The sequence below is a fragment of the Carassius auratus genome, unplaced genomic scaffold, assembly GCF_003368295.1.
Source record: "Carassius auratus strain Wakin unplaced genomic scaffold, ASM336829v1 scaf_tig00001521, whole genome shotgun sequence".
In the NCBI taxonomy this organism is placed as follows: domain Eukaryota; kingdom Metazoa; phylum Chordata; class Actinopteri; order Cypriniformes; family Cyprinidae; genus Carassius; species Carassius auratus.
Window position 1 is genome coordinate 20267 of NW_020523366.1, and position 24760 is coordinate 45026.

At 40.9% G+C, this 24760-nt stretch overlaps 2 protein-coding genes across 2 annotated transcripts; one reads left to right on the forward strand and one right to left on the reverse strand.

Annotated features, from left to right (window-relative positions):
• Positions 1–16212: 16212 nt before the first annotated feature.
• Positions 16213–19347, forward strand: LOC113069341 (uncharacterized). Its single transcript, XM_026242347.1, has 3 exons — positions 16213–16421; positions 16916–17893; positions 18239–19347. The coding sequence occupies exons 1-3, from the start codon at positions 16373–16375 to the stop codon at positions 19132–19134; spliced, it is 1923 nt and encodes a 640-aa protein (XP_026098132.1). The 5' UTR covers positions 16213–16372; the 3' UTR covers positions 19135–19347.
• A 770-nt stretch (positions 19348–20117) lies between these two features.
• LOC113069342 (acyl-coenzyme A thioesterase THEM4) lies at positions 20118–24605 on the reverse strand. Its single transcript, XM_026242348.1, has 6 exons — positions 24321–24605; positions 23054–23246; positions 22779–22941; positions 22546–22656; positions 22316–22440; positions 20118–20677 (listed from the first exon to the last, which is right to left on the reverse strand). Exons 1-6 carry the CDS (start codon positions 24396–24398, stop codon positions 20628–20630), a joined length of 720 nt encoding a protein of 239 aa, XP_026098133.1. The 5' UTR covers positions 24399–24605; the 3' UTR covers positions 20118–20627.
• Positions 24606–24760: the final 155 nt, after the last annotated feature.

A 24760-nucleotide genomic window follows, 5' to 3' on the forward strand; every position in this document is an offset into this window, starting at 1 on the left:
TTTCAGTGCAGACAAGATATTTAACATGAGTTTGGTAATATAAAATATGAAATAATTCAAAAAACGTGAAGCATGCCACTCTGCAATACACTGCTCAGAGTGCTTGACATTTAATATATATATTATTATTTCTCTTTTAATAGTCATCAATTTCTGCTTATATTCGATTGTACTTGGACTTGTCTTCTTTCTTTTGCTGCCAGCACAGCCAGTTTAGAAAGGCTTTCTCAGGCTGCCCAGTGATGTTCTTATCACTGCCTAGAAGTTCCTGTCACTGACTTAAACCAAAGCCAGGACCAGGACTTCAGAGCAAGTGCCTGAAGAAAATCTAGTTTAAGATCTCCCTGTCTTCAGATGCCCTTGACCTCAATAAAAATGTAAATTATATGCATGCATTGAACTGACCTTATGCATAATAAAATGTAAACATGTTTTACTGTCCAGGCCTTTAAATCTATGCAGCCCACCAATAAGCAGAAACAGGTGATGAAGACAACATAAAGAAAAGGAAAGGCACATTCACACAATGGTAATTTAAAGTGCTGTACATAAAAATGAATAAAAAATAATCACAAAAATAAAAGCAGAAAATAAAATATTTAAAATGATTAAAAATGATTTAAAATAAATTAGAACAGTTAAAGGCTAAAAAAAAATTAGGATACATAAAATAATGTGTTCCTGTGGCTCAAGTGGTAGAGCATTGCGTTATCAATTGCAAGTTTGGGGGTTCGATTCCCTGGGAACACATGATAGGTAAAAATTGATAGCCCGAATCCACTGTAAATCACTTTGGATAAAAGCTTCTGCTAAAAGCTTCTGCTAAATACATCAATTTAATTTAATTTAATTTTAATTTAAAATACACAATTGTTATGATGCAGCACAGTGCTCAATTGTGTTTTGAGTCTAGATTTAAATGTGGCTTCTGTTTTTGCACATCTGATCTCTCCTGGAAGCTGATTCCAAAGTCTGCATTTAAATTCAGTCATTGGCTCATCAGAGGAGACATGAAACAGATGATTCTTCAGCACAATCTGACTTGCTGTAGCCTGGAATTGAACTACTGGTTTCGTCTGGTCAGAGGAGAACTGGCCCCCCAACTGAGCCTGGTTTCGAGTGGGATCGAGTTTCGGTTCCTTGCCGCTGTCGCCTCTGGCTTGCTTAGTTGGGGTCACTTTATTTACAGCGATATCATTGACAAGATTGCAAATAAATGCACAGACACTATTCAAACTGAACAGACTTAACAACACTGAATGATGAACTGTCATTTTGCATTATTGACACACTGTTTTCCTAATGAATGTTGTTCAGTTGCTTTGACGCAATGTATTTTGTAGGAAGCGCTATATAAATAAAGGTGACTTGAGCTGACTTGACATGGGTAGATGTAGGTTGAAGTAAAGGGCATGGCAAAAGGTGGCATGTCGAAAGGTGAATGCTTTTACAAAACTAAACCCTAACCCTGACCCAAACCAATTAAAGAACTTTATCTACACTTCTACCTTTCGACATGCCCTGATATTTTGCTATGCCCACTGCTCTAGCCTTCAGTTATCCCTACTTGCATCAGAGGTGGTGTGATATTTTGATAGAACAGGTTTGGGGTAATGCCTCTATAGGGCACACATGTCCTAGCAGCAGACAGATTATTTGAACGTTTTTGCTGACAACCAAGCGTAGGTGTCTTAATCCCAGTTTATGTTTTCCTGTCTTGTGTTTTGTCCTCTTAATAGGGGTTCATGCACTTAGCACTGAAACCCTATTGTAATTGTTAGAATGGCCAAGGTCAGCATTCTTCACCTAAAACTGAATGGGCAGATGTTGTGAGTTCGTATGGGTAAGGAAGAGGACAAGGGGTCGGCTGGACTGCTGACGTATATTTATTAACTGAAATTAAACAAACGTTTTGAAACACCATATGGTGACTTCTATTTTGCTGCGTTCACTCTGTGCTTTCGCTTTCCGGCTTCCGGTTTCCGGTTTCGACTCCCGTCAGCAGTCCCGCTCTCTCTCACTTGCTACCGTCTCTCCTGGCGTTTTATACCCGCTCCACGCCAATTACTAGAACAAGAAACAGGTGATAATAATTTCTGCCCCAAACCACTCACTTACCGCTCGTCTCCTGATCCTCTCTCCCGCTGCAAACTTCACTAAACCACGCCCCCCCGCCACATACCCCCACCGCCGACTCAGGCCGGGGAGCCGTCCGGCCTGCAGCCCCCCCCCCCCCCATTCTTGGAGAGGAAGTCAGCCACCGCCATCTGAACACCCGGCCTGTGGATCACCTTGAATTTAAAAGGCTGAAGAGCTAGATACCAACGAGTGATCCGCGCGTTGGTATCCTTCATGCGGTGGAGCCACTGCAGCGGAGCGTGGTCCGAACAGAGGGTGAACTCCCGTCCCAGGAGATAATAGCGGAGGGTGAGGATGGCCCACCTGATGGCAAGGCATTCTTTTTCAATGGTGCTGTACTTAGCCTCTCTCTTTGAGAGCTTGCGTCTAATGTACAGCACCGGCCGTTCCTCCCCCTCTATCTCCTGGGACAGGACCGCCCCCAGCCCCCTGTCCGACGCGTCTGTCTGCAACAGAAAAGGGAGAGAAAAGTCAGGAGGGTGTAATAACGGCCCGCCACATAGAGCAGCCTTGACCTGGGTAAAAACCTGCTGACACGGCTCCGTCCACTGGACCGTATCTGGCACCTCCTTTTTAGTGAGGTCAGTCAAGGGGCTGGTGAGGTCCGAATAATTAGGAATAAACCGCCTATAATATCCCGCCAGCCCCAAGAACTGCCTCACCTCCTTTTTGGTCTTGGGACGTGGGCAGGTCGCAATAGCGGCTGTCTTATCAATTTGGGGACGCACCTGTCCATGACCCAAGTGGAAGCCCAGATACCTTACTTCCACTCGCATATGCCACATGGGGCCGCAAGATTCTATCCATGAGGCGCTGAAAGGTTGCAGGTGCCCCGAACAAGCCAAAGGGAAGGGTAACAAATTGGTGTAAACCAAACGGCGTTGTGAAAGCTGTTTTTTCTCGGGATAATGGAGACAAGGGGATCTGCCAATAACCCTTCGTTAATTCCAATGTTGAATAAAAGCGAGCCGTGCCTAACCGATCAAGCAACTCGTCAACCCGCGGCATTGGATACGCGTCGAACTTCGACACAGCATTCACCTTGCGATAATCCACACAGAACCGGACTGAGCCGTCCGTTTTCGGAACTAAAACTACCGGGCTCGCCCAGTTACTGTTGGATTCTTCTATTACCCCCATGTCAAGCATAGCGCCTAATTCAGCCTGAACTACTTTTTTCTTGTGCTCAGGTAAGCGATACGGCCGGCTGCGAACTACCACGCCCGGCTCGGTCTCGATATGGTGCTGAATTAGGTTAGTACGGCCCGGTAGGGGCGAAAAGACATCGGCAAAATCTGCCTGTAACTTCGTTAAATCAGTGAGTTGGCACGGCGAGAGGTGATCTCCACCTGGAGCCAGGGCGAGGGATTGTGGTTTGAGATTCGCCTCTGGCCCGAGATCATCCTCCCCCCCAATCACCGTTGCCAACATCACTGATTCCGCCTCATTCCATTTTTTAAGGAGATTGAGATGGTAAACCTGATGCGCCCCGTTCCTATCGGACCGTATTACCTCATAATCGAGATCCCCGACTTGGCGTGCGACCTCAAACGGCCCCTGCCACTTAGCCAATAATTTAGAGCTCGACGTTGGGAGTAATACAAGTACTTTCTCTCCCGGTGCAAATTTGCGTAAGCTAGTTCCCCTGTTATACAGCCGACTCTGGCGGTCCTGGGCTTGTAACAAATTCTCCCTTGATAGCCGCCCCAATGTGTGGAGTTTTGTTCTCAAGTCCAGTATGTATTGAATTTCGTTTTTGCCCTGAGATGGTCCCTCCTCCCAAGTTTCTCTCAGAACGTCCAGCACCCCCCGGGGCTGGCGTCCATAGAGAAGCTCGAAGGGGGAAAACCCCGTGGAGGCTTGTGGGACCTCTCGCACAGCGAATAACAAGGGCTCTAGCCACCTATCCCAATTTTTGGCGTCTTCCTGAACGAACTTACGGATCATGGATTTAAGACTGCGATTAAATCGTTCGACCAGGCCGTCCGTTTGTGGGTGATAGACGCTTGTTCGAATCGACTTAATGCCCAACAATCCGTATAGTTCGCGTAGCGTACGTGACATAAACGCCGTGCCTTGATCAGTAAGGATTTCTTTCGGAACCCCCACCCGGGAGATAAGACGAAACAGGGCATCCGCAACACTTTTAGCGGAAATGTTGCGGAGGGCCACTGCTTCAGGATATCGTGTTGCATAATCAACTATGACTAATGCAAAGCGATGTCCTCGTGCCGATCGCTCTAATGGCCCGATGAGGTCCATACCAATTCTTTCGAAGGGGGCCTGCATTAATGGGAGAGGGTGCAACGGCACTTTTGGGGCGGCCGGTGGGTTCACCAACTGACATTCCGGACAAGACGCGCACCACCTGCGCACGTTGTCATGAATGCCCGGCCAGAAGAATCGGGTCATGAGGCGATTTAGTGTGGCTGCCTGTCCCAAATGCCCGCCATAGGATTAGAATGAGCCGCATGGAAAAGCATTTCCCTGCGGCTCTTTGGAACTAACAACTGGGTTGTATTTACTTTTGTCTGAGCGTCTTGGGTCACTCGATACAACCGGTTTTTTAAAATGGCAAAATAGGGATAGGAGAGCGGAAGGGCTGGTCGGAGAGGCTGGCCATCGATGGTCCGGACCTGCTGGAACGCATGTTTTAGCGTCTCATCCTGAGACTGCTCCAGGGGAAAGTCATCGTTGTCCGAGAGAATTAGTCTCCCGATTCCACTCGGTTCCCCTGAAGCCGGCCTCAGCGGTCCTGGCTCAGTTTCCCCCACCTGCACCCGCGCGGTCCCCTTCCGTGCCATATTTCCCCAAGAGGCATCCGCACATAACGACCCCAATAAGACTGTAAACGCGGGCCAATTCGTCCCCCACTCGGCCGTCTTCTTGGGGAGCCGAGTGATGAACTGCTCCAGCACCACCAGATCGATGACACGCTCCACGTCGCTTCCCTCGGCCAGTAGCCACTTGCGGCAGGAGTCCCGGAGCTGTTGGGCCAACGCGAAGGGTCGGCCGGCCTCGCCCAAGTCCAGGGAGCGGAAGCGTTGCCGGTGTTGTTCGGGCGATCGGCCGACCCGCTGGAGGATGGCCCTCTTCAGGTCGTCGAAGACCAGGAGGTTCGCCACTGGCAGTTGTTGTGTGGCCACCTGGGCCTCGCCGGAGAGCAGGGGAATAAGGCGCACCGGCCACTGCTCACGGGGCCACCCACAGGCCTCAGCCGCCTTTTCAAAAAGTTCCAGGAAGGCCTCCGGATCATCCTGGGCCCCCCTGGGCCTCAGCGCGAACCTCCCGATCGAACCAGCCCCGGAACCTCTCGCGGTCCTCCTGCTGGGCCTGGACGATGGCCTGGAACCGTTGCTCCTGGTCGGTCCTCAGATCCAGCAGCGCCTGGTGTTGCTCGTGGTGGAGGACCGCGAGGGAAGAAATGATGTCCGCAAGCGGCGTGGAGGACGGGCTTTGCATGGCGGCAGCGTCGGTCCGTCTTCCTTCCTGGGTTTCGGCACCAGTGTTGTGAGTTCATATGGGTAAGGAAGAGGACAAGGGGTCGGCTGGACTGCTGACGTATATTTATTAACTGAAATTAAACAAACGTTTTCAAACACCATATGGTGACTTCTATTTTGCTGCGTTCACTCGGTGCTTTCGCTTTCCGGCTTCCGGTTTCCGGTTTCGACTCCCGTCAGCAGTCCCGCTCTCTCTCACTTGCTTCCGTCTCTCCTGGCGTTTTATACCCGCTCCACGCCAATTACTAGAACAAGAAACAGGTGATAATAATTTCTGCCCCAAACCACTCACTTACCGCTCGTCTCCTGATCCTCTCTCCCGCTGCAAACTTCGCTAAACCACGCCCCCCGTGCCACAGCAGACCAAACTGTAATCAAAAGTACAAACAGCCAAAGGTGCTGATGGAGAAACTGGATGAGCTAGCATTTGACGAACACTTTTCACTCAACACTCCGTTATGAAACAAAAATACATTGCAGTATATTGGAAAATATCATGTAATATATTAGGCATATATTCTTATATATATATATATATATATATATATATATATATATATTAGGGGTGTAACGATACGCGTATTCGTATTGAACCGTTCGGTACGACGCTTTCGGTTCGGTACGCGGTACGCATTATGTATACCGAACGGTTCGTTGGAGTAATTAATTATATTTGAAAAAAAAAAAAAAGAGAGAGAAAGAAATATAATGATATGCGTTCAACAAGGTAGCCCAATAACCCAAACAACGTAACAGGCAACGCCCCTGACACTCCCGAAGAAGAAAAAAACACCATCTTATATGTTTATGTTAGGCTACTCAGCAGGCGCTCGCTCACTCAGTACGCGCTGAAGGCTCGTTGCAAAATAGCCAATGCGTTTAACAGACTAGAAATGAGAAGATCCTCCAATAACCAACAGGTCTGGTGTTTGGGTGCACTTTAGATTCCCTTTAAGCTATAATGGTGATGGCAAGAGAGTGGTGGATAAAAAAACAACGGTATGTCGCATCTGCAACATGACAGGGTACACCAGCGGGAATACAAAAAAAAAACAAAAAAAACACACCATATCTGGGATATATGCGTCAGTACTATCTGGGAAAAGACGAAAGAAAAGGAGAAACATGCACGCAGCAAACTATCCCTGCAGCATTAGACACTATAGCTTACAGGGAATCCAACCCAAACACCAGACCTGTTGGTTATTTTAGGATCTTATATTTCTGGTCTGTTAAATGCATTCGACATTTTGCAACGAGCCTTCAGCGCGTGCTGAGTGAGCGAGCGCCTTAGGGGCCGTTCACATATCGTGCCTAAAAACGCATGGAAAACGCTAAGCGCGTCTTTCTCCTCCTTTCCAAAGCGCTCGGGCAGAAGCGCTCATGAGGCGTCTGTCTTTGCTAAGCAACAATGACGTGCTCTCTCCATGAGACGCGGAAATTTCAGCGAAGGATAAATGGATTTGCAGCTCTAAAAATCGCTTGCAGTAGCTCTGCTACTAAATTTATTTCAAAAATTGCAATCCATATACAACTATGATCAGCTGTTCCTTCATCTTGGCTGAGCTCTCAACGTTGTTACGGGAAAGGATGAAGCTGATTGGTTGGTTCTTGTCACATGACCCGCGGTGCGCTTGCGGCATTCTGAAAAGTTGAGATGTTTTTACATTTTGCTGTATCTAAAACGTATCGAACCGAACCGAACCGAACCGAACCGTGACATCAGTGTATCGTATCGAACCGAACCGTGAATTTTGTGAACCGTTACACCCCTAATATATATATATATATTTTTTTTTTTTCCAATATATTGCAATATATTGAAAGCTGCAATCATTTGTATATTTTACAATATATTATATAACATATGTATCATCAATATATTATTAAATGTATTCAGATATATAAAATATAAGAAAATAAAAAGGGAAAATAATACATTACAATATATTTTAAGAAATATATTGGTAAATATATTTTCCTTTCGTAAGGGCTACTGGGGTAGAGCCCTGCTCTTTAAGCAATAACAGGCAGTCGACAGCTCTGACTCAGTTGCAAAACCAATCATAACTATCATTTCAAACCGTGCTTTGCTTTGACAGTCAATCACTGGTGTTGGTGTTTTGGTATCTTTATGGGCACTCTGGGGCTGGAGCAGACACTGGACAGTGGACAGTGGGTTTAACGGGGGAACAAGAGTCCTTCCTGGGCTTAACTGGAGATCAGAAGCCCCCTCCTGGGCAGAACTGGGGATCGAGAGCCTACCGTTGGCTTAATTTGATAACGGGAGCCCACCGCGGGTTTAACTCAGGATTAGGAGCCCTTCCTGGGATGAACTGGGGACTGGGAGCTCATCATGTGCCGCACTCAGGAACAGGAGCCCAAGTTGGTAGTGTCTGGGAGCTTACTATTGGGATAGTAAATTATCCCAATCAGGAACAGCATCTTCAGGGTTTCCCCCTCGATAGAGCTGGTGAGGGCGAGTGGCATGAATGCCCTCGTGAACACAATTGGGTCAGGGCTCACCTGAGCCAGTGATATGCAGATTGCTCATTCTTCTTATGCGCAGCAGAATGAGTGAAAAAAAAAAACTGAGAACACTATTTAAACATGACACAATGGGACACACCTAGGAATAAATGAACTAATTGATGACACACAGGTGGAACCAAATTAACATAACAAGGACAGGAACAGGAAGAACCAAATAAGCAAAACAGAAACAAACATGTGACAGTGTGTAAAATGCATGCAAATAATTGAATGGTAAAGCTCACCCTCATTAACAGTGCAGTTTAACCAAATGTACAAAGCTTCATACAAAGCTGAAATAAAGTGAATGCATTTTTACATGCACATGACTGACAGATAAAGGGAGGGCCAGGTCCATGTGGAAGTGTAAAAAACACCAGAAGCTGGGGCAGTGCAGGGTACCTATGCTGGACCAGCAAAGCAGGAATCCAGGACAGATCTGGCAGTATGGGTGGAACTGAGGACCACCACGACAAAGCAAACGGAGCAACAGACCACCACGGCAGAGCAGAAGAGCACCAGAGCCAGACAGCAGAGCACCATGGCGGAGCAGATAGAACAGGTGGAGCAGAAGACCATCACAAACGAGCAGAAGGCCAGAACGGGCAGACAGTTAACATTGGAATCCTTGGCCAAAACTGGTTGAGTTGACAGTTCATAACTAAACTCATTGAGTGAAACTGGACAGGCAATTAGTTCAGTGACTGAAACTGGACTGACAGAAAATGCAGCCTTATTATTCAAAATTGGGCAAAAAATAGATCAAAGTCAAGAGCATTGATTAGAACTGGACAGACTGACATGTCACACACTGGTGCGTTAGTAGAAACTGGACAGATGGATGGTTCAACATCAGACTTGATTAAATCGGGACCAACAGATAATTCAAATTCAGACTCTACAGAAGCATTAGGACAGACAGCCCAGGTTTATGTTACTTAATAGAAAAGGGCAAGATAGACAGTTCGAAATCAGACACCTTAGTTGAGACAAGACAAGACAAGACAGACTGTTCACAATCAGCCACCAAGGTTGTTTCAGAACGCAGCGAAAGTTCAGAGTTGGCCTTCTTGGCCAGTTCAGAGTGAGATAAATGTTCATAAATGGCCTCCAAAGCCTTGACAGGACTGCAGACAGTTTAAAGATAGCCTTACAGGACAGACAGAGAGTTCAAAGATGGCCTCCATAGCTGAGACAGGACAGGCAAAGAGTTCACAGAAGGCCTCCATGGCCATGACAGGACAGAACAGGCAAAGAATCCACAGATGGTCTATCTACCTGCGACAGGTCAGGCAAAGAATTCGCAGACAGCTTCCATAGCCATGACAGGACAGGCAGAGTATTCACAGACGGTCTCCATAGTCGTGACAGGACAGGCAAAGAGTTGATAAATGGATACCACTGACACCTCTTGAGGTTTTGCAGCAGTTGCTGCCAGCTCCGGAGGTTTTACATCAGTATCATAAGGAAACAGGGAGAGTTCACCACCGCCGTACAAGAAGCTGAAGCAAGCGTCGCCATCTTGATTCACTCAGCAGGTGTCACATCTATTAAAAAAGTGTCTAACATGACTGTGAACAAAGGGTGAACAAAGGTCTCCTGTAGCAAATCGATACGATTTGTAAGAAAAAATATTCATATTAAAAACTTAATAATCACTTTAATGTATCTTTAATATCTTATATCATTGGAATCGTTGGCTTGGATTCAATCGTCAACCCAGTTAAATTGTGTATTTTGGATTTTTTGATACTTTTAAAAACTAGTCCTAGGTTTTTCACCCAATTGGAATCAAACCAGTGCAGAAGGATTCCCTGGAGGGTGAATTTAAATAATTATCAAAAAACTTTGTACTTTTGACTCGCTGTCGGGATGGGACATCAAAAAGTTCATAAGAGGCGGAGCCACTTTTACTAAAACTCAAATTCTTCTATCAATCAATTGTTTGTAAAATGTGTTTCTTGTCAAATTCTTGTTATAGAAATCATGTCTAACTCAAGACAAACAAATTTTGCCATGTCTCCAAAAGTCAGATCTCATCTGTGCCTGCCACCAAAACTTCAACCAGCCAACATGACTCGTTTGTTTATATGTCTTAGATCTGTCCACTAAAGTCTTAATTATATTGAAAAGTGTGCTTACAATTTTAACACAACTCATTCAAACACACTCACACATGTCTATGTCACTATGTGGAAATATGTACATAATGCTGCCCAAATGTTCCACAAAGAAAGAAGGTGTGGTTTCAGCACCCGTAGTTAGTGTTGAAGCAGGAATGTCAGGGAGATGCTGTATGTGTCTAGGCAAAAGCAAAAGCACTTTATTTGGCCTTCCAAAAGTAGATGCATTTAAGAATCTTTAAGATTCTTTCTTGGACAACCGTTTTGTGAGCTAGGAGAGGAGGTAATTCTGATTTTTCTACAACAATCTGACACTTCTGAATCAGCTATTGTAAGTATGCTTTGTTATTAAAGTATTTGAATGTTCAAATGTGGAATTTTGCGTGTGTGTTCGCATGCACTCTTGTGCATGAGAGAAAAAGAGAGACGGTCAGACAGCGGAGTTAGCTGTCTTAACCATCAGTGGCTTGTGTACTACAATCACATACGAGTTTCATCACTGTGACTATCACTTGACTCTGTTCCCCTTTAGGGCTTGAACTGAAGGTAAAACTAAAGACATTATTATCTGCCTTTACATTTAGTTTAAGAGATGTAGCTCGCAATTATGGAAAGGGGTGTTACATTTTTTATGTGTGCTTGCAATGTTTGGCCAATAACAATGCACTGGGTCAGTTGGCCAATCAGAGCAGTCTGCACTTGTCAGAAGAAGGGATGACACATTTGAAAAAGGCGGGGCATAGAGGACCTACAATAATGTATAGTATTTTTAAAAAATAATGTGTTTTGTGAACATTAAAGCATGACAACATATTCTGTTACACCAAATACACAAATAATGATATTTTAAAAAGCATCATATGACCCCTTTAATATCCATTGCAGAGTTGATGATATACGGCCCGTTCAGTGAATTGCTGGCCGATTCAGTTGATCAGCTGTTAAGCAGTGATTCTGCCCACATTCCCTACAAATACAAACCGATTCCAAAAAATTTGGGACAATGTACAAATTGTGAGTAGAAAAGGAATGGAATAATTTACAAATCTCATAAACTTATATTTTATTTAACATCTAAAATGTTGAAAGTGAGACATTTTGAAATGTCATGGCAAATATTGGCTCATTTTGGATTTCACGAGAACTACACATTCCAAAAAGTTGGGACAGGTAACAATAAGAGGCCAGAAAAGTTAAATGTACATATAAGGAACAGCTGGAGGACTGATTTGCAACTTATTAGGTAAGTTGGCAACATAATTGGGTATTAAAAGAACCTCTCAGAGTGGCAGTGTCTCTCAGAAGTCAAGATGGGCAGAGGATCACCAATTCCCCCAATGCTGCAGCGAAAAACAGTGGAGCAATATCAAAAAGAGTTTCTGAGAGAGAAATATTGCAATCATCTACAGTGCATAATATCATCCAAAGATTCAGAGAATCTAGACAATCTCTGTGCGTAAGGGTCAAGGCTGGAAAACCATACTGGATGCCCGTGATCTTCGGACCTTTAGACGGCACTGAATCACATACAGGAATGGTACTGTAATGGAAATCACAACATGGGCTCAGGAATACTTCCAGAAAACATTGTCGGTGAACACAATCCACCGTGACATTTGCCGTTGCCGGCTAAAACTCTATAGGTTAAAAAAAGCCATATCTAAACATGATCCAGAAGCGCAGGCGTTTTCTCTGGGCCAAGGCTCATTTAAAATGGACTGTGACGAAGTGGAAAACTGTTCTGTGGTCAGACGAATCAAAATTTGAAGTTCTTTTTGTAAAACTGGGACACCATGTCATCTGGACAAAAGAGGACAAGGACAACTCAAGTTGTTATCAGTGCTCAGTTCAGAAGCCTGCATCACTGATGGTGTTGGGTTGCATGAGTGTGTGTGGCATGGGCAGCTTACACATCTGGAAAGGCACTGTAGCAGAAATGAGTCGAATCAGACAAATTAAAGAGTCTATCAGAGCTGTGTGCATTGAAACGAGAGCCGAACTCCTCAGGAAGTCATAAATCAGTTCTAGTGCCACAAGAACCAAGCAAGATAACCAACCAACCAACTTGTTCACACAACAGCTTTCAACATTAACACCAATATAACAATTAGTGACAATTTTAATTCGAAGCAGAGATTGTCAAATTTATTGTTCGTGATTGGAATGCAACGCTGGACATCACATGTAAACCCAGGAGATCAAGTTAAATACTTGCATTGACTTCCCCCCAGCCAGTGAAACCAGACTGAAATTCCTAAGGGGGAAGGGCTTTAAACCTTTGTCTTCACAGAAAAGTCCCTTTGCCAGAGAATGGCAAAGAAACTGCTTTTTATACATTATACATGGACCAGAATGAACTCAAAAAGACTTGTAAATGAATCGTTCCATTGCTTAACTCCATATTCATTTATGTGTAAACCACACATTTGACTATCATGTATAATCACTTATTGTGTATGTCTTTTGATAACTATAGGATACATAGTCATGTCTAGTATTGACATAATCGAATTTCCTTGCTTGATATTGTCCTGACAATCATTTATTTGTAAAATATATCATAATCATGTTATAGGAATCATGTCCAAAATTAGACCCTGTGAGGCAAGAACATGCTTGGTAAGATAAACAAATGATTTATGATACCCCAGACTCAAGACCATATCTGATTGGTCAAGGCAACATTTGAGGGGTGGCCAACAAGGAAGTTTAAATAGGTTGGACCCCATGAAATTCTGCTTTTAGTCTAGCATTGCTTGTGCTATCAGTCATGCGGGCTTTTAGTCTGCTTTTAGTTCCAGCCTTGCTCGTGCTATCAGTCATGCTATTAGTCATGCCTGCTCTTAGCTTTTAGCTTGTAGCTTTGCTACCTAGCTTTAGCTTGTAGCATCTAGCCATGCGGTTAGTCATCATTGTTCTTTGAGCGCGGTTCCAGCGTGCCTGCCTGCTGCTACTATGCCACAATGAGAAGGAACACAACCTAGTCTCGTCAAACTTTATTTCTTTTCTTTTCCGTTTGAGAGTTTCGTGTTCTGAGTTAAGTTTTGTAACGTCGAGTCTCCGACGCCTGACCTCGGATGCCTGTTCAACTTCGACCAGCGCACACGACTCTGCACTTTCAGCCAACGCCCAACAACCATGGGCTTCCCAAGACGTCACTTCACTACTGAACTTCCAGCCAATCAGCGACACCGGGATACCCCTTCCAACGGGAGTCTCTTTCACAGGAAACTAAGGCAACGTATCCCCAGATATTTGTTGTGCTGGTGTATCTAATATAATTTTAGTCACATTGAGGAACTCAATGCAAGGGCTAATTACGTGATTGATGGTTGTTCATGTCTATGCAATTTAACGTATTGCTGTAAACTTGGGATTCCATATTTCCATTCTCTTAAACTCATCTTTCCTTAACTTTCGACCTTCCTGCAACTTGTGTGAATGTGTGTGTGCGTGCGTTTATGTGTTAGATTAGTTTATATGTCTTAGATTTATCTAATAAAGCCTTATTCATATTGAAAAGAGAAGTATCTTGTGTTTTGTGCTTACAAGTTAATGTCTTAAACTGCCGATCTTGTTACTGTGCTAATTGATAGTGTTTCACTATAGTTTGGATATTAGTATCCAGCGCAGATTTGATGTTAAACGGCTAGTTCACTGAATCGCAGGGCGTCTCCGTGACCAGCCGTGAAACAGTGATTCTGTTCAAATTCCCTTTAAAATCTTAAATGATTCCCTTTGAGCTAAATTGACCTGTTTCCCTTACAGCACCATCAATGCTGAAAGGTATATCCAAGTTCTAGAACAACATACAGTATGCTCCCATCCAGACGTTGTCTCTTTCAGGGAAGACCTTGCATTTTCCAACATGACAATGCCAGACCACATACTGCATCAACAGACGTTTGCAGACTGTTATAAAAAGAAGAGGGGATGCCACACAGTGGTGAACATGGTCTTGTCCCACTCTTTTTAGAGATGTGTTGATGCCATAAAAATAGAAAAACAACTTATTTTTCCCTTAAAATTATGCATTTTTTCAGTTTAAACATTTGATATGTAATCTATGTTGTATTCTGAATAAAATATTGAAATTTGAAACTTTCACATCATTGCACTCTGTTTTTATTCACAATTTCTACAGTGTCCCAACTGTTTTGGAATCAGGTTTGTAATATATTTAATTCCCTTTATTAGCTAATTTTATAGAGGATGCCATGGATTTTTTGGAGCTGGCACACCTGACACAAATGGACAAGGGCTATCTGAGCTGCTCAGTTCATGTCTCTGTGGCATCCTGACTGGACACTGGAGCATTATATTACCATGTACTGTAGCTGAGAAGTTCTGCATTTATACTGTGGGAATCATGGAGGAGGAATGCAGTCCTGTAGACTCTGCACTTTCAAGCCCCACAGATAGTTGTCCTTTCAAAGCCATGGAGGTAGTGCCTAAACCCTCAATCTGCCCTGTTACAGCCACAGAGGATGTCCTTGAAAACTCTGCCTGTCCTGTCACAGCCATGGATGTCATCATTGGACCCTCTGTCTGTCCTGTCATGGTCAAAGAGGCCGTCCCTGAACTTTCAGTCTGCCCTGTAATGGCTAAGGAAGCCATCCCTGAACCCTTTGCTTATCCTTTCATGGCCATGGAGGCCATCTCTGAATACACTGTCTTGTTATGGTCAAGGAGACAATTTCTGAACTCCTGCCTCCTGTCTGCGGATTGTATTCTTGTTTCAGGTCTGTGTTTTTTTAATAAATCTGTGCTTGCATTAGGATTCTCACATCATCTTGTCCCTGCTTACATTACATTAAGTACGAAGACCACAAGTCTAGGTATTGCACAGGTATGGGAGTGGGGGGTGGTGGGTAGATTTTAAATCAGATCAGCCTCTCATCACAACACTGTGCAGTTTAAATGTTTTTTAGGAAGATAAGAACAAATATAGTAATTTCTGAAAGCAAGAGGGGCATGTCCTAAAAGTTATAATGATTTGTACACCCCTTAGTACATTCCAAATCAGGATCACTTACCTCAAAACGTGCAATAAATGGCTCAAATGAAAGATTTAGTGAAAAGTATTGTGAAAAAAGGTTAACTTGTATTGTAACTCCTATTCAACAATTACAAAAAGAAAAAGAAATTCAGTATTTCCTTAATGGTATATTACTGGAGAGACTGATAGTTGGCATTAAAGGATTTAAAATAAAGTTTTCTTGCTTATAAGGAATTTTATTTTTTATTTTTTTGAGCAAAATGTAAAAACACAAGTGCCACATCCTGTCTCTCTTGAAAAGGAAATTATACACGTTTTTCTGCACACAATAAATACATCTTAAATTTGGATAATTTCAGTACCAGATGTTTATAACAAATAAAAAATGGCCAAAAATCTGAAGCACTATATAGGATTCCCATATGAAGCACACATTTGTTTTGTGTTTTGGTGTGAGGATCACAAACGGTTTCTTAGTAACTTGTGGGCACTGAACCACAAGAGGTGCACATACCAGATCGAACCAGAAGCACAAAACAAGAAAGTTCAACCAGTTAAATATATCTTGCTTAAAAATGCAAGTCAAGCTTTTATCAATTATGATGTTTTCATGTGTTATCACATTAACAGTGGAAGTGCAACAAGATTTATCTTGGTTTCATTGTTTACATTTTGGTTTTACAGCTGTTGCATACTGTAACTATCAACTCTGTTTCATGCAGCTATATAAATTATGTACAAATGTATAAAATAAAAGTAGATAATACAGATATATCATACAGGTGATCTAAAATACTGCAAATAATACTTGTTAAGCCAACAGTGACACTCTGCTTACAAAGCTGTTAAAGAAGAAAAAAAAACAACTTTGTGGTTAAGAGCAATGAACCGGATTCTGGTTAAATAAGTCAAGCTCACATGCAAACATCCACACAATGAATTCTGGAGAGATTTCACAACACACATTAAACAACAACACTGGAGAGTGAACAGCTGGCTTTGAATAAAACACCTTACAGCTACAGTATTCATATTGCTTTTTCAGGGAATGTTTGTTGTGGGTTTAGAAGTTCAGCATGGAGACTGCAGATTGCTGGTTTTATAAAACACCACCAAGATATCCAGGTGAGCTACATTTTCTACATACAGCAAAACAGTGCCTATTGTACAGTATGTTTGAGCACTTTTATGTTTGAGCACTTTTTACTATTAGGTACTTGAATACGTTTGTATCTTTTTAAAATGAGTTTGCAAGTACAACTTAAAATGTTGTTTACATGCAACTATTTGCAGTATGATTTAAAAAGGTGCTGAAATTTTGTATTTAATTAAGATAAACTCATCATAGATCGATAAATAAGGATAAATAATTTACATGAATTTACAGCGTGATATAGTTCATGTATCCCGGCATTTCTATACAAAATGGTTTTCACTTTTGAAAGCTCATTTTGTATTTATGCAATGTGAACTTTGGGTTTGTTTGTATTTGGAAATATGATATGTTTATCAGCCTGTACCAACCCCCCCTTACAATGTATTACTTGTGTGTGAGAAATGCTGTAGCTCTTGCTGTAGGAAAGGCCAGAACTATGTGACTGTTTTTTATCTTCACGCAGAATCAGAGAGAACATTTCACTCGCCTGAGCTGAGAATTGTGCTGTTGGGTGTTTCTGGTGTTGGAAAGAGTGCAACAGGAAATTTAATACTGGGCAGAAAGGCTTTTAAAGAGACCAGAACCAGAGTGAGCGAGATACAGAGAGGAAGAGTAGAGGACAGAATCATCTCAGTCATTGACACTCCGGGATTCTTCACCACTGAACTGACCGATGAAGAGCTGCATCATGAAATGATAAAGAGTGTTTCTCTCTGTCACCCTGGACCTCACGTGTTCCTGCTGATGATCAATCTGGAGAACATGAAAGAGGGCGAGAGGATCCTTGTGGAACAAATTGAGGAGAACTTTGGACCACAGGCTTTTAAGTTCACCCTTCTTCTGTTAATTGGAAGAGAACAAATGTCCAACAAAGAATGGATGGTGTTTATGCTTAGTACAAAATTTCAGGAGCTAGTCAGACACTGCAGGGATAAATATCACGCAATCGACAGTATAAATGAAATCAACGCAACTCACATCTCAAAGCTTCTACAGAAGATTGACGACATCGTCAAACAGAATTGTGACCAGCATTACAACACTGACATTCACTTAAAGTCCCCAACAAAGATTAAAAAGGTAATGCAAAAACTGGAAGAAAAAAAGGAGGACACAAGAAAACACACACAGAGAGACAAAAGAAGTAAAACTGTGTGGAAGACGTTTAAAAGTGTAATACAGGAACGCATAACACATACTTTCATCGAACAAGAAAAGGAAACTCTTATTTCTCATTTGAGAAAAACAAAGAAAACTCACGAAGATGAAGAATGGGTTTTTCAGGAATGTGAGAATGTTAAAGTGGGTGATAGTGGATCATTAGTGAGATCAGTGAAATTCTCATATGAACAAATGGAAGAAGTAAATGAGATCCAAAAACAAACAGAAAGCTGGAAAATAAGCAGTATAGGAAAATGCGACCTGGGAAACACCCAAGCAGGTGAGAATCTAGACTAATGTCTATAAATCTTAATAATATAATATATCTTGACCCAGAACTAAAGAATTCACTACTTTGTGTAAGGCACATCTATTCATAAAAATATTATTGTTGACAATCATAGACTATGTGACATGTTGAAATTACAGAGGCAAATAAAGTAATTGCAATAAATTAACTTCAGAAATCTATTTAGATTTCAATATCTGTTGCTTAAGTTATTGACAGAAAACAATAACAATGCATAACTCTGCAAGCACTGAATAAAAAAATAGTGGGCAAATCAATTAATTATAATGCACATTGCATTTGTTTACACAAGTTATCTTCTTCAATCATTGTCAGATCTCAGAATTGTTATGGTGGGGAAAACTGGAGCTGGAAAGAGCGCAACAGGAAACACCATCCTGGGACAAAAAGCTTTTAAAGAAGAATTTTGTTCTGAATCTGTGACTGGAAAATGCCAACAGTATCAGCGGCGGGTAGAAGGTCGAATCATCTCAGTGATTGACACTCCAGGGGTGTGTGACACGTCAATGAGTGAACGAGACTTGAAGGTCGAAGTAGTGAGATGTGTAGAAATGTCTCTTCCTGGTCCTCATGCGTTTCTACTGGTCATCCGATTGGATGTGAGATTCACAGCTGAGGAGCAATACACAGTGAAATGGATTCAGGAGAACTTTGGAGAAGATGCTTTACATTACACCATCATTCTTTTCACTAGAGGGGATCAGTTGAAAACATCTATAGAGGAGTTTCTGACAACAAACAAGCAGATGAATGAGCTAACCAAACAGTGTAAAGCTGGTTATCAGGTTTTTGATAACACGATTGAAGATCAAGCACAGGTTAGAGAGCTGTTATGGAAGATAGACACACTGGTGAAGGACAACGGAGGAGAGCATTACACAAATCTGATGTACCGGGAAGCTCAAAGGAAAATCTGGGAAGAGGAAGAGAGTCAGAGAAAGGAGGACAGGAGATTAAGGCAAGAAGAGGAGACCTGTATAAGGAAGGATGAACAAAAGAGACTTGTAAAGACTGCTAAAATGGGAGCGTTGGTGGGAGCAGGAGTGGGAGGAGTGATTGGAGGTGTAGCACTGGCAGCGGGAACTGGATTGGCTCTACCTGCTGCTTTAATCACAGGAGGTGCAACCCTTGCAGGAGGAGCGGGTGCAAAACTGATCGCAGACACAATTAACAGGAAGCAGAGTAAAACAGCAGCAAACAAGGAAAGTTAGTTATAGCAACACCTTGAATTATTTGATCATTTTGCGTGGTTTAATGCAGGAATACAGGTACAGTATATCACGCAGAACAGATGATGAAATCTAAAGCAGCTTAGTTTTATTCCTGCTTTACTTGTGGTTAGTAAAAAGGTATAAGGATCTAGACTAGAGGATATCCTTAATAATAATAATGGTTGCACTTTATTTTACAGTACGTGTACAAACATGTACTTATAGTGTACTTACAGTGTATTTATGGTAAGTTCTGGTAATACAAGGTAACTAGATGGGGTAGGGTTAGGATTAGGGGTAGGTTCAGGGGTAGTACCTAGTTATTACATAGTTATTGTAATTACTATAATAAGTACATAGTATGTACATGAGGAACAAGACTGTAAAATAAAGTGCTACCAAAATAATAATTCAAATTTAGTAAATCACTGATGTTAACTGTAGGGAAGAGTTCTCAATTCTGTATAAGCTTAACTCTGTGCACCTTTTTAAAATAAAGGTTCCAAAAGGTTCATTGTATTGCAATAGAAGAGCAATTTTGGGTTCCCCAAATAATCTTTCTGTTAACTGTTCTTAAAATATATATTTTTTTATACTTATAATAATGTTTGGACTGGAAAGGTTCCATGGATGGTAAAGGTTATTCATAGAACCATTGATGCTAATATGTGTGTGAACCATCATAGCCAGCATGAACTTCTTGCCCAGTAATGTTCCAGTAATGTTTCAATGGATCAAATCAAAGTCATTGAGCCTGGGACAAAGCCTGCCTGGTCCCATAGATCTCTTTCTATGACATTCCTTGGGCAGCTGTGATTGGATTGACCTTATTCATAAAACAATATTATTAATAATTAAAAAAAAAAAAACAATACGATGAAAAAACAAGGAATAAAGATGATTTAAACAGAGGATAATATCAACAGATAGTTGCATTCATTCAATAGTAGTGTTATCACAACGGGTTGTGTAAATTTTGTAATTTTTCAGAGAAACAAAAAGAAATTTCAGAACAGAAGCACACATTTTTGATTACTGGCTCTTTACTGTCTTTAATGGCATGAATGAAGATCGTTATAAATGTTTTGTTATTCACTAGAAATAAAACAATTTCAAGGCACACCTTTCCATTTATAACAAAATGTATTTAAATGAAATTCTCTTAAACACAATATGTAAAATAGTACTGCTAAAAATATATTACAGAGATTTTCCTTTTATAATACTTTTCAAGAAAATAAATGTGTTTGCAACAAAAATGTATCAATAAATATACAGGGTTAATATGATTTAATTTGACAAAAACACAATATAAGGCAGTCATATGTAGTGCATCACTCTAAAAAAAACAGCTCATTCAGAGAGCTGAGGAAAAACATTAACTTGATCTAATGTTCATTGCACACACACTCCATAATCTCACTCGCGTGTGCACACACATGCACACACACCATGACACACCGTGTCGGGCTCCAGGAAGTTTCGTGATCGATTCAGTTTTGTGATCCAAATAAATGGTCCACACTTATTGAAACAAACAGAGCTGCAATGCAAGAAAGAGGAGGAAAAGGAGAAAGTGAGATATATGAAGAGTAAAATATAGTATATATTAGGGGTGTGCCGGTACTAGTATCGGTACCGAACGGTTCCTGGGCAAATTCCAAATGGAAGTGATCATCCCTATCTCCTTGGAGTGGGGACTTTGGAGTGAATAGGGCATGTGTTGCCATTAAGTAGTCGTTAAAATGCACTTTGCAAAAGGAGCGACATAATTTCCTCATTATCTTCAGCTGGGATGTTCCTGTGACAGCGCAGCATGTGTCCGTCAGCAGATGTCGCTGTTTTACTGTTATAAATGTTTGTAATGTATTGTTGTTAGCATAACCGTTGCAAATAAACATACATTTTATATTTAAATGTTTAAAAAATATGCTATATAATATATAAAAACGAATATATATAAAACTTTTTAAACCATTAAATGTATATTGTTTTTATGTCGATGTTCATCTGTGAATCTGCTGTCAACATCACAGCTGAAGATAATGAGGAAATGATATTGCTCCTTTTCCAAAGTGCATTCCTAACGACTACTTAATGGCACGCACATGCCCTACCCACTCCAAAGTCCCACTTCAAGGGGATAAGGATGATCATTTCCAAATTTAATTTGCCCGGGTACCGTTTGGTACCGATACTAGTACCGGCGCATCCCTAGTACATAAGTATGCAGGGTTTGACTAAAGGACTGCCTGATGGACCTGGGCCAGTGTCAAAGATGCGAGGGACAGTTGACAAAATTGTCAAGGGCCAGATTGGCCAGTGTTTTTAACTTTTACTAGTTTAAACACTCAAGCAAATTTATACCACTTCAAGTGCAAAAAGACACTCACACGCTGTCTGATAGATCCTCAACAAATTCTCAATGCATTCTCTTCTTATCGCTTCTGAATAAACAAATCAACTCAAAAATCCTGTCTTGGCAAGTATGCTCACAAACACAGCTGGTTATATCTTAAGTGAATGTATACAGCTGGGATAAAATTGGATGTGTATCATTTTATTGTATCTGTGGACCAGGTCACAGCAGCCTAATATACTGTTCAATACCTGCTGTGGAATATGTCATTAATATTAATAAAACAGCAAAAGAGAAAGTGAGAATCATTCACTGCTCTTGACTGAATAACTTTTGTAGCTTTAACAATCATTTATTACCATTTCACATATAAAGTGAAGATTGTGAAGTGTTGTTTTACATTTGATTACTCTCTTGAATTTGTACCTACAGGAGAAACTAAAGGCACCAATTATTTCAGTTTTATCTTTGCTACATTATATTACTTGTAATGTTATTATTTGTTCATATTTTTCATTGACTGTATACTTTTATTCAATAATGTTTACATTTTCTATTGGTTAGGTTATTCGTTTCAAAGTTTTGTCAAAATTGGAAGGTAAGATTACACAGGACAAAAACAATAATACAATAAAATAAAAAAAACACGTGATAAATATCTAATTGGTATACCAGCATGCTACGAGGACATTTGCATCATGTGGTTTAAAGAGATGACGGACATTGCATATGCATATTTTCACGCTTGTTGCATTAATGAATCTGTTTGTTTTCTTACAAACATACATAATATTCATAGGTTTGTGTGTTTACGTTCTCTACCTGTGGCTTCAGTGTAGAGTTTGGACTCATCAGTGCTGGTCACTTTGCAAGTGATGAATTGTTTCTTCCTCTCTATCTGATCCAGAGCACTGTGAATTAAAACCACACTACCCAGAGGCATTGGACTGTACAGGAGAATAGAGTTCAACAGGTGAGATCACAGATAACCAAAGCAAGTCTCAATTGGTAAAACAAATTATGTAAACCGCCTTTGAAAGACTGTATCTCACTTGCGGTAGTTGATGTTGAGATTGGCAGTCATAATAGGTCCTGAGAGGAAACCGGCAAGAGTGCCAGTCACTGTGTCAATCATGGTGGCTATAGCTCCACCATGTACATACCTGCCAAAAAGGAAACAGGTGTAACATCATTTCCTGTTCTCCCATTCTTCACAAATGTAAATGTGTAATTTAATTTCGGGTATACTTTCAGGCAATAAATGTAAAATAGAGCTACTCCTTACCCAGGTGCACCTTCTAGTAAATGTCCTGCCTGAAACACACAAACGCATCTCTTCTCCTCCTTATTGACAAACACCACATACTCAAACGTTGCGCCCTGCTCTTTAATATTTCTTGTGAAAAGTCGAGCTTGGGCCTTGATCATTTTGCTGAGGTGTATGCCGCCTACAGGACAGAAACAATGTGACTTTTGCTTTTATTATAAATGTCATTATCACGTCATTAAACTGATAATGAAGACTAGAAGAAACTATGCGGATACACATTTATCGCTTACCAGTAGCATATTTAATGGAACGATTGTAGCTGGGCAACTTCCTCCAAGGCGCCCTTTTTCTCTCTTTATTTTCGGTGTCAGTGTCACACAGTGCGTTATAGTGGTCGTAAACCTTGCACATCTCTGGACTCCATGTGGAGTTGGGCTGGCTGAAGTCCCGTGGCTGCGAAGAGAACGGCCACAGTGCCATCGTCTGCATAAAGAGTGACATAAAAAAATAGTTTTCATTAATATCCTATTCTTTTAGTTTAGAACGGTGTTATTACTTAAAACTTAAGGGTAACACTTTAGATTAAGGTTCCATTAGTTAATGTTAGTTAGTGTATTAATTAACATGAACAAACAATGAACAATACATGTATTACTGTATTTATTTTTGTTAATGTTAGTTAATGAAAATACGGTTATTTCATGCTTATTCACAGTGCATTAACTAATGTTACCAAGCTCAACCTTTGATTTGAATAATGCATTAGTAAATGTTTATATTAACATTAACTAAGATTAATAAATGCTGTTGAAGGATTGTTCTTCCTTAGTTTATGTTAACTAAAGTAGTTAACTAACATTAACTAAAGGAACCTTATTCTAAAGAGTTACCAAATAAGGGTAACAACAGTTATTGTTAATTTAAATTAAGCTGAAATAAAATGAAATACAAATATTAGAGGAAAATTGAAATGTTGCCTTGACAACTAATTGAAATAAGTTTACATATTAAAATTATTAAAAAGGAAATAAAAAGTGTTAAAATGTTATTGTTAACTAAAACTATTCACAATTGTTTTCATTAAGTAAAACATAAATTTACTTCAAACAATATTGCACTGGTAAAAATGTTTAACTAAAACTGAAATAAAAATGAAATTAATTCAAAAAAATAAAATAAATAAATAATAATAATAATAATAATAATAATAGGAATAAAAAAATAAACATTTTAAAAGTTACACATTTTAAATATTATTAAATATATTTAAGAATTAATTTCAAAACACAGCCACACAATTTTTGATTATAGGCTTATTCCCTAGCAATGACAGTAATTTTATATTAAAATTCAATACTAAAATGACACTGGAGAGGAATGCATGAGCCTGGTAAGACTGCTCTTATCTAGAATTAGTTGAAAAGGATTTTATACGCCTGACACAGATGTAGCCATACCTTCATGGCAGCTTCACACAGGACCTGCATATTAACATGACTACAGAATGAGTATGAATGAACAACAATGTAAAACAAATGAAAGAGATGACTCCTGTACCGAGACGGGTCTGATGGAGGGGAGTGAGGACTGGAGCAGCTGGAGGCGGCCGAGGCTTCTCGCTATGTGTCCCAACATGATGACCTCACACCACTGTCTTCACTGATTGCTTCTTCCTGAGGAATGCTGTGGCTGTCTTTCCGAAAACGAAAGCTACATATTAACGTATTTATCGATTAACTAACGAAAGAATATTGTATAAAATGATAGCCAACTTTAAGGTGAAGTGCAAGATCAGCCGGTGAACAGCGTGACTTTCAGATTCACGGATGTCATCGGTGATTGGCCGGTTCGTGCACGTGGAGTTGAAAACGCGTGTTGGTTCTAAGCACGTGACGCAAACACGCATGCACGCAAACAGACTGGTGGGACCACAGCAACCTCGTGGTTCCAGTATTTTCAGCTCACTGCTGGAATTTACTTTTTGTAATTGTACTTTG